This window comes from Marmota marmota, unplaced genomic scaffold (genome assembly GCF_001458135.2).
Source record: "Marmota marmota marmota unplaced genomic scaffold, marMar, whole genome shotgun sequence".
Lineage (NCBI taxonomy): Eukaryota > Metazoa > Chordata > Mammalia > Rodentia > Sciuridae > Marmota > Marmota marmota.
The window spans coordinates 8,403,099-8,411,806 of NW_025999999.1; the positions used below are offsets into that span (position 1 = coordinate 8,403,099).

General features: G+C 36.0%; 1 protein-coding gene across 5 annotated transcripts in view; it reads right to left on the bottom strand.

Annotated features, from left to right (window-relative positions):
- The window catches only part of Nt5c2 (5'-nucleotidase, cytosolic II), an 82,597-nt gene that overhangs the window by 36,397 nt on the left and 37,492 nt on the right, over window positions 1-8,708 (bottom strand). For all 5 annotated transcript variants that reach the window (XM_048807259.1, XM_048807263.1, XM_048807260.1 and 2 more), the window contains one exon: window positions 3,333-3,406. In XM_048807259.1, coding sequence (XP_048663216.1) covers window positions 3,333-3,406 — 74 coding nt within the window. The remainder of the gene's footprint in view (window positions 1-3,332; window positions 3,407-8,708) is intronic.

The window sequence follows — 8,708 nt, forward strand, 5'->3', positions numbered from 1 at the left end:
ACCGGGGATTGAACTCAGGGGCACTTGACCACTGAGCCACAACCCCAACCCTATTTCGTATTTTATTTAGAGACAGTGTCTCACTGAGTTGCTTAGCGCCTTGCTTCTGCTGAGGGTGGCTGTGAACTCTCAATCCTCCTGTCTCAGCCTCCTGAGCTGCTGAGATCACAGGTGAGCTCCCCTGCACCCGGCCTTATTTATTTGTTTTTATGTGGTGCTAAGGATCGAACCCAGAGCCTCACACATGCTAAGCAAGCCCTCTGTCACTGAGCTACAGTCCCAGCACCCCCCAGACCTTTTTTTGCTTAGGGTCTCACTAAGTTGCTTGGAGCCTCGCTAAGCTGTTGATGCTGACTTTGAATTTGTGATCCTCCTTTAATCAGGGAATAAATGATTACCAAGCTGCTGGAATTACAGGTGTTTGCCACGGCACCCAGCAGATTAGTGTCCTTTTAAAAGAAGTCTGAGAGAGTCCTCTTTACCCTTCCACAGAGTGAGCTACCTATGAAGCAGAAGCAAGCCATCATCGCAGACTGAATTTGCTTTGATCCTCGACTTCAGTCTCCAGAAATGTGAAAAATGAATTTCAGTTCTTTATACGATATCCAGTTGATGATATTTTGTTATAGCAGCCCAAATGACTAAAACAACACATCTAATCTTTTCATTTCAGATAAAATTAATACTTTATTGGGTTATTCTTCCTTCTTCTCTCCCTCTCCCTCCCACTTCTTTGTTTCTACTGGGGGTGTGACCTAAGAGTGTTCTACCATTAAGCTACTCCCCCAGCCCTCTCTTCCTCCCCCGCTTTTTTTTTTTTTTTTTTTTTTTTTGGTTAATTTGAGACAGGATCTCACTAAGTTGCCAAGGCTGGCCTCAAACTTGAGATCCTCCTGATTCAGCTTCACAAATCATTGAGATTACAGGTTTGTGCCTTCTGAGCATAATGCAAACTATGAATACCCTCTTCTGAACACAATGTAAAAATTGTGAACAAAATCTCAGCAAATCAAATGTACCAATATATAAAATGAACAAGATAAAAACTATATCACCAGGAAAGCAAGGTTGGTTTAACATTCAGAAATCAATCAAGGTAATTCACCTTTCCTATTTTTATTTTTTTGGTACCCGAGATTGAACCCAGGGGTGCTTAACTACTGAGCCACATCCCCAGCCCATTTTATTTATTTGTCTTTAAATATTTATTTTTTAGTTGTACTTGGACACAATGCCTTTATTTTATTTATTTATTTTTTTTTATGTGGTGCTGAGGATCAAACACAGGGCTTCGCACGTGCTAGGTGAGAGCTCTACCGCTGAGCCACAACCCCAGCCCCTTACTTTATTCTTATGAGACAGGGTCTTGTTAAGCTGCTAAAGCTGGCTTTGAACTTGCAATCCTCTTGCCCCAGCCTCCCAAGCCACTGGGATTACAGACGTATGACACCATGCCTGGCTATAATTTACCATTTTAAAAAACAAACAACAACAAAAAAAAGTCATATGACCACCTTGATAGAGGTAGAAAAACGCAATGAAACTTAGAACCCACCATTCATGTTCACCTACTTTCTGACAAGTATGCCTGAGTCTGTGTCCAATTCATAAAACATCAGAGTTAAAATGCTTCAAAAAACAATTGTAAGGCCATTATACAAACAAATATATCGCAGAGTATGGAGGGAAAAGAAAAATTCCAATCAGGGACTGTGTATATTTTTAATAAATTAATTTGTTTGGTAAAAAATCATAGCTACATCTATGTGGCAAGTACCTGTATGTGCTCATTTTTGTATATATATTCATTTATATTTGCAGCATAAACTGAACATCAAACTGAGATGTCTAATTTGAGGTGAAAACTGAGTTTCTAATATTGTTATATAAATGGTTCATAAGAAAAGTGAATTTATACATTTTAAGATTTTTGTGTACTTATATAATTTTTTTTTTTTTTTTTTGGAGACAGGGTCTAACTTTGTTGCTCAGAATGGTTACAAACTTTTGGGCTCAAGAGATCCTCCTGCCTCAGCCTTCCAAGTGCTGGGACTACCTAGCTTTAAGACCAAAAAAAAAGTTGTGTGTGAAGTTATTCAAAACACACACACACAAAAAAAAAACAAACAAACAACTCCACACACAACATTTTTTTTTTCCAGTACTGGGGATTGAACCTAGGGGTGCTTTATCACTGAGTTACATTCCTTAGCTCTCTTTAGTTTGAGACAAGATCTTGCTAAATTGCTGAAACAGCTTCAAACTTGTGATCCTCCTGCATTGCTGAGATTACAGACATGCACCATTATGCCTAGCTAAGACAAAAATTTTTGAAGACAATTTCTGAAACATTCTTTTCTAAGTGTCATAATTGTAACCATGTGTAAACCCAAATACGCAAGTGTTCAACTTGATTTCTCCTTCCCATTCACTACTCCTTTTTTTTTTTTAATTTTTTTTTTTTTTCAGTTTTAGATGGACAAAATACCTTTATTTTTGATGTGGTGCTGAGGATAGAACCCGGTGCCTTCCACATGCACGGCAAGTACTCTGCCACTGAGCTACAACCTTAGCTCCCCCACTCACTACTTCTTAAATGAGATATTTATCAGATTACAAATACTTAAGTTCTAAAGAGAGATAACTACTGCCTAATTTACTATTTCAATTATATCTCAGAAACAGAAGGGAAAAATAGCACAGTGCTAGCATCTCCAAGGATTAGGTGAATAAAACTAATCTAGTTTTTAAGAAACCTTTTTACAAGTGTGCAGTCACTTCAATGGAATATAAAAACATTTCCCATTTATGTTAATAACATGTTAGAGACAGTGGATATAGCTCAGAGGCACAGTGCTTGCTTAGCAGGTATAAGGCCCTGGGTTTGATCCCCAGCTCTGCAAAAAAATTAAAATAGAAATTTAAAAACACCAAAAACCTAAAATGAGATGTTAAAATTTTTCAAATGATAATAATTTACCTTTATGGCCAAGAGACACAAAATTTCATCTCTGAAGAACAAATTAATAGAGTAAAACCCCAAAATGTCCAAATATATTTATTAATGTATAATTTCACCAAATCATTTTTTACCAGGGTCTCTAAAATAATTTAGAACTTGATCTACCTATCTGGTTCAAGCTCATGAACCAAAATCTCAAGCATATAGGATTTCAATATGCACAAATCTCAATGAGAACAGTTCAACACTAAGAGTTTCTGCCAGCCAAATATATAATTAAATCAACATATGTTTATTGGATTGCCCCCCATGGACCCACTGCCTCAAATCAGAAATAGGAGTTCTTAAGCAATAAGAAGTTATTACTCACCAGCAAGGGTGTAATCCATATCAAAACCGAAACATTTTATTTTTTCCATGGCTAAACTTCGGTTCACAAACACCCTATAGAAAAAGAGACAAAAAGAAAAAAGAAAATTAATACAGGGGAAGGAATTCTTAAGTTTAATTAAGTTATTTGGCTATTTTTCTAGATTTCTCATTTATTATTTTTCTTTTTATTGTATAGATTTAAAGTTTAACATGTTTCTTTTTTTTTTGAGAAGTAGTGGGGATCAAACTCAGGGGTGCTTTATCACACTGAGCAACATTCCCAGCCCTTTCCATTTTCTGTTTAGAGATGGGGTCTTGCTAAACTGCCTAAGATGGTCTTGAACTTGTGGATTCTCCTGTCTCAGTCTCCTGAGCAGCTGAGATTATAGGTATATGCCATTGTGCCATTAATATTTTGGTTATTTACACACCTTGTGAAATATGCTGAAATGAATATGGAAATGAAGATATTTTTGCAAGGTGATTATTTCACTTCCTTTGGGCATATTGCCTGAATAACATGATGTTTTGATGTTTACTTTGATATACATAGACACAGTGATTACTAGAGTCAAGCATATAGTTTTCTATCCTCCTTTCCTTCTTCCCTTCGATGGTAAGAGTACCAAAAATCTACTCTCTTGACAATATCCCACATTATTAGCTATAATACTCATGTTGTACATTAGATCTCTTAATATTCACCCTACAGAACTGCAACTATGCATTCTTTGATCTGTATCTTTCCATCACCAACCACTGTTTTACTGTTTCTATGCATTCAGTTTTTTTAAGGTTCCATGTATAAATGAGCTCAGGTATTGTTTTTCTTTCTGTGTCTGGCTTATTTCTCTTAGCAAAGTATCCTCTATGCTCATCCATGTTGTTTGAAATGATAGACATCCTTTTTTTTTATTACTTATTCATTCTAATTTGTTATACATGATGGCAGAATGTAATTCATTTCATATTACATGTACAGAGCACAATTTTTCAAGTCACTGATTGTACACAAAGTATTTTCATACCATTTGTAGCTTCATACATGTACTTAGGGTAATGATGTCTAACTCATTCCACCATCATTCCTACCTCCTTGCCCCCTCCTTTCCCCTCCCTCGTATTTGCCCTATCTAAAGTTCCTCCATTTTGCCCAAGCTCCACCCCACCATCACCATTATGAGTCAGCATCTTCATATCAAAGAAAACATTTGGCCTTTGGTTTTTTGGGATTGGCTTGCTTCACTCCAAATTCATCCATTTATTTACCTGCAAATGCCATGATTTTATTCTTTTTAATGTTGAGTAATGTTCCATTGTGTGTGTGTGTGTGTGTACACACACACACACACACACACCAAAATTTCCCTATCCATTCATCTACTGAAGGGCATCTAGATTGGTTCTATAATTTAGTTATTGTGAATGGGTGCTACTATAAACATTGATATGGCTGTGTCCCTGTAGTATGCTCATTTTAAGTCCTTTGGGTATGAACGGAGGAGTGGGATAGCCAGGTCAAATGGTGGTTCCATTTGCAGTTTCCCAAGGAATCTCCATACTGCTTTCCAGATTGGCTGCACCAATTTGCAGTCCCACCAGCAATGTATGAGAGTGCCTTTTTTCCCCACATCTTTGTTTGTATTATTGTTTGTATTCTTGATAGCTGCCATTCTGACTAGAGTGAGATATTGCACGTTTTTTCATGTTTGTTAATTGACTGTATATTCTCTTCTGAGAAGTGTCCAGTTCCTTGGCCCATTTATTGATTGGGATATATATATATATAGGTGTTAAGGTTTTAAGTGCTTTATATATCCTAGAGATTAGTGCTCTATCTGATGTGCTTGTGGTAAAGATTTGCTCCCATTCTGTAGGCTCTCTATTCACCTCACTGATTGTTTCTTTTGCTGAGAAGAAGCTTTTTAGTTTGAATCCATCCCATTTATTGACTCTTGGTTTTAATTCTTGCGCTACAGGAATCTTATAAAGAAAGTTGTGGCCTAATCCAACACAATGGAGATTTGGGACTACTTTTTCTTCCATCAGGCACAAGGTCTCTGATTTAATCCTAGGTCCTTGATCCACTTTGAGTTTTTGTGCATGGTGAGAGATAGGGCTTTAATTTCATTTTGTTACATGTGGATTTCCAGTTTTCTCAGTACCATTTGTCGAAGTGGCTATCTTTTCTCCAATGTACATTTTTGGTGCCTTTGTGTACTTTGTGTACAAGCACTCCATCACTGAGCTAAAACCCCAGTCCATGAGTTTATTTTTGACATAAGATAACTGTAATTATGATAGAATGTCCTTTCTGAAAGCTAAATAATATTTGTTTCTGTGTGTGCATTTCTATATCCATTCACTCATGGATGGATATTTTGGTTATTTCCACATCTTGTGAATAATGCTGAAATGAACATGGAAAGGAAGATATTTTTGCAAGGTGGTGATTTCACTTCCTTTGGGCATATTGCCACGACAGGGATTGATGGTTCATACTGTAGTTATATTTTTAATTTCTTTAGAAAACCTTTATAGTGTTTTCCACTGTGGTTGCACCAATTTACATTCCCATCAACAGTGTTCAAGGCTTTCTCTTTCTCTACACACTTAGCAATATTTGTCTTTTTGATCAAAGTCATTCTAATAGGTGTCAGATGATATCTTGTTATGATTTTAGTTTGTGTTTCCCCAGTGATGAGTATTTTTGAGCACCTTTTCATATATCTGTTGGCCATCTGTATGTCTTGTTGGGAGAAGTATCTAATCAGGTCCTCTGCTCATTTTTCTTCTTCTCCTTTTTTTGGTAGCAGGGATTGAACTCAGGGGCACTCAACCACTGAACCACATTCCCCAGCCCTATTGTGAATTTTATTTAGAGACAGGGTCTCACTGAGTTGCTTAGCATTTCATCATTGCTGAGGCTGGCTTTTTTGAACTTTTGATCTTCATGTCTCAGCTTCCCAAGACGCTGGGATTACACGTGTGCACCATCACGCCAGGCTCATTCCTTCACCCATTTTTAAACTGGGTTAGTCTTTATTTTAGCTGTTGAGTTCCCTATATGTTCTGTGTATCAACCCCTTACCAGATAGAGGGTTTACAAATATTTTCTCTCAATTCATATCCTGCCTTTTCATTTTGTTGTTTCCTTTGCTGCAAAGAAGCTCTTCAGTTTGAGATGGCCCCACTTATCTACTTTTGCTTTTGCTGCCTGTGTTTTTAGTGTTCTATCAAAAAAAAAAAAAAAATCACTGCAAAACCAATGCCAAGGAGCTTTCCCCAGTTTTCTTCTAGATCTTCTCATTTAAATGTCAGTATTAAGATTTATAATAGGGCTGGGATTGTGGCTCAGTGGTAGAGCGCTCGCCCTCTCATGGGCAGGACCCGGGTTCGATCCTCAGCACCACATAAAAATAAAGGCATTGTGTTATGTCCATCTACACCTAAAAAATAAATATTTTTGAAAAAGATTTATAATAAAAATTATTAGAGTCCTTTTTATATAAGTGAAATCAGCTATTACCCAAAAACACATGATTGCATCCTGCCACATTCTCAAAATTTCAAGGACAAGACTCTCTTTTTTAACGTCAGGCCCCTAAAATGAGTTGTGTTTTTTTAATATTTTTTTTAGTTGATATATGTGCTGTGATTTGAACCCAGTGCCTCACAGATGCTAGGCAAGCACTCTATCACTGAGCTAAAACCCCAGTCCATGAGTTTATTCTTGACATTTTACAATTCATTACTTATTTGTTTGCAATTTAATTGTCAAAGATTTAAGTCTATTCAAAACATAAATATTCAGTCAACAAATAGTTACTGAGTGCCTACTATATATGCTAAGACTGCAATATGGAAATGAACAAGAATGCTTGCCTCATGAAAATTACTATCTTTATCCTTGAGGAACTAAGCCTACCAAGACTTAAAAGCAAATAATTACAATAGTTCAACAAATGCTATAAAATAACAAGAAGAAGAGAGAACCAGCTATTTAGAAAGGTCAAAGAGATGTTTTGAGCTATATCTATAGAAGTTTATTAGCAGGACAAAAGAAAAAAGAATGCAAGCAAGAAAGGTTTCCAGTCAACTTCAAATCATTTATTGTGGCTGGAGTTTTCTTTAATTAAAAGAGCTTTCTTAGCATAAGAAACAAATTTGATAGCTATTATGATGGTAGATTCTGCCTTAGTAAAGATAGGTCATGATAAAAAAAAAAAAGAGCTTTGTTTTTATTTGTTTTTGTGGAAGGACATTTTATGGAGAAACAGGGGTAGTGGAAAGAACAATAAATGTTATGAAGTTTAAAAGGGTTAGTAGCATCAAAATCTTAAAAGCTTTATTTGTCATATTAGAGAGAATGGACTTTATCCTCCAAGAAAGAAATTATCAGATTTTGAAGAAATGAAATAAATTCAAATTTCAGAACAACAGGGCTAGGGACATAGCTTAGTGGTACAGTGTTTGCTTACCATGTGCAAGGCCCTGGGTTCAAAAAAAAACAAAAACCCTCAAAATCCACAAGAATGTGAAGATATGGGGGAAAGTAGACATATCCTAGTATAACAGATATCACCATGATTGTCTTTGGGGGCAAGTTTTAATTGTCTTTGAAAATAAGATACCCTAGCCTAGTCCATCTGATCTCCAAATTAATGGCCAAAATTAAAACTGGATGGTTTATCCTCTCTTATTACCAAACTTTTTTTTTTTTTGCCTTCATTTCATAAGTACCTGTGAGAAATAAGAATGACACAAATCAACTTCAGTGTTTGTCAAAATCATTATTATTTGTGGAAATTGTAAAAAATATTTAAAGCTATCTGGGCTATGCTCCCCATTACAATTTAGATAAATAATCTCCAAAGAGTAGTAACTGCACCAGGGGATGAAAAAGACACCACTGAGATAAAATAAGAAAATATAAGATCTTCTACTGACATTTACTTATAACTTTAAAAGTCTCATTTCTTTTATATTATATAAAAATAAAGATAGTAGTATAGATAACTTATAAATATGCACATACAGGAATGAATGCTTCATCTTTTAACTGATACATTAGAGAGTTTAGAAACCACTGATTTAGCTAATGACTTCTTTTAAAAATTTCACTAGCTGGACACAGTGGCAGCACCTGTAGTCCGACCCAGGACTAAATGATACCTCCTTTTTAAAAAGTTTGTGGTCAGCCGTGGCAACATAACAAGACCGTGTTTCAAAAAAGAAAATGAAAAGAAAAAAATAAAAGCCAGAAGTGGTAGCACATCTGTAATGCTAGCTATTCAGGACATTGCAGCAAGAGAATCATAAGTTCAAGGACAGCCAGGACAACTTATGGAGAGCCGGTCTCAAAGAAAAAAAA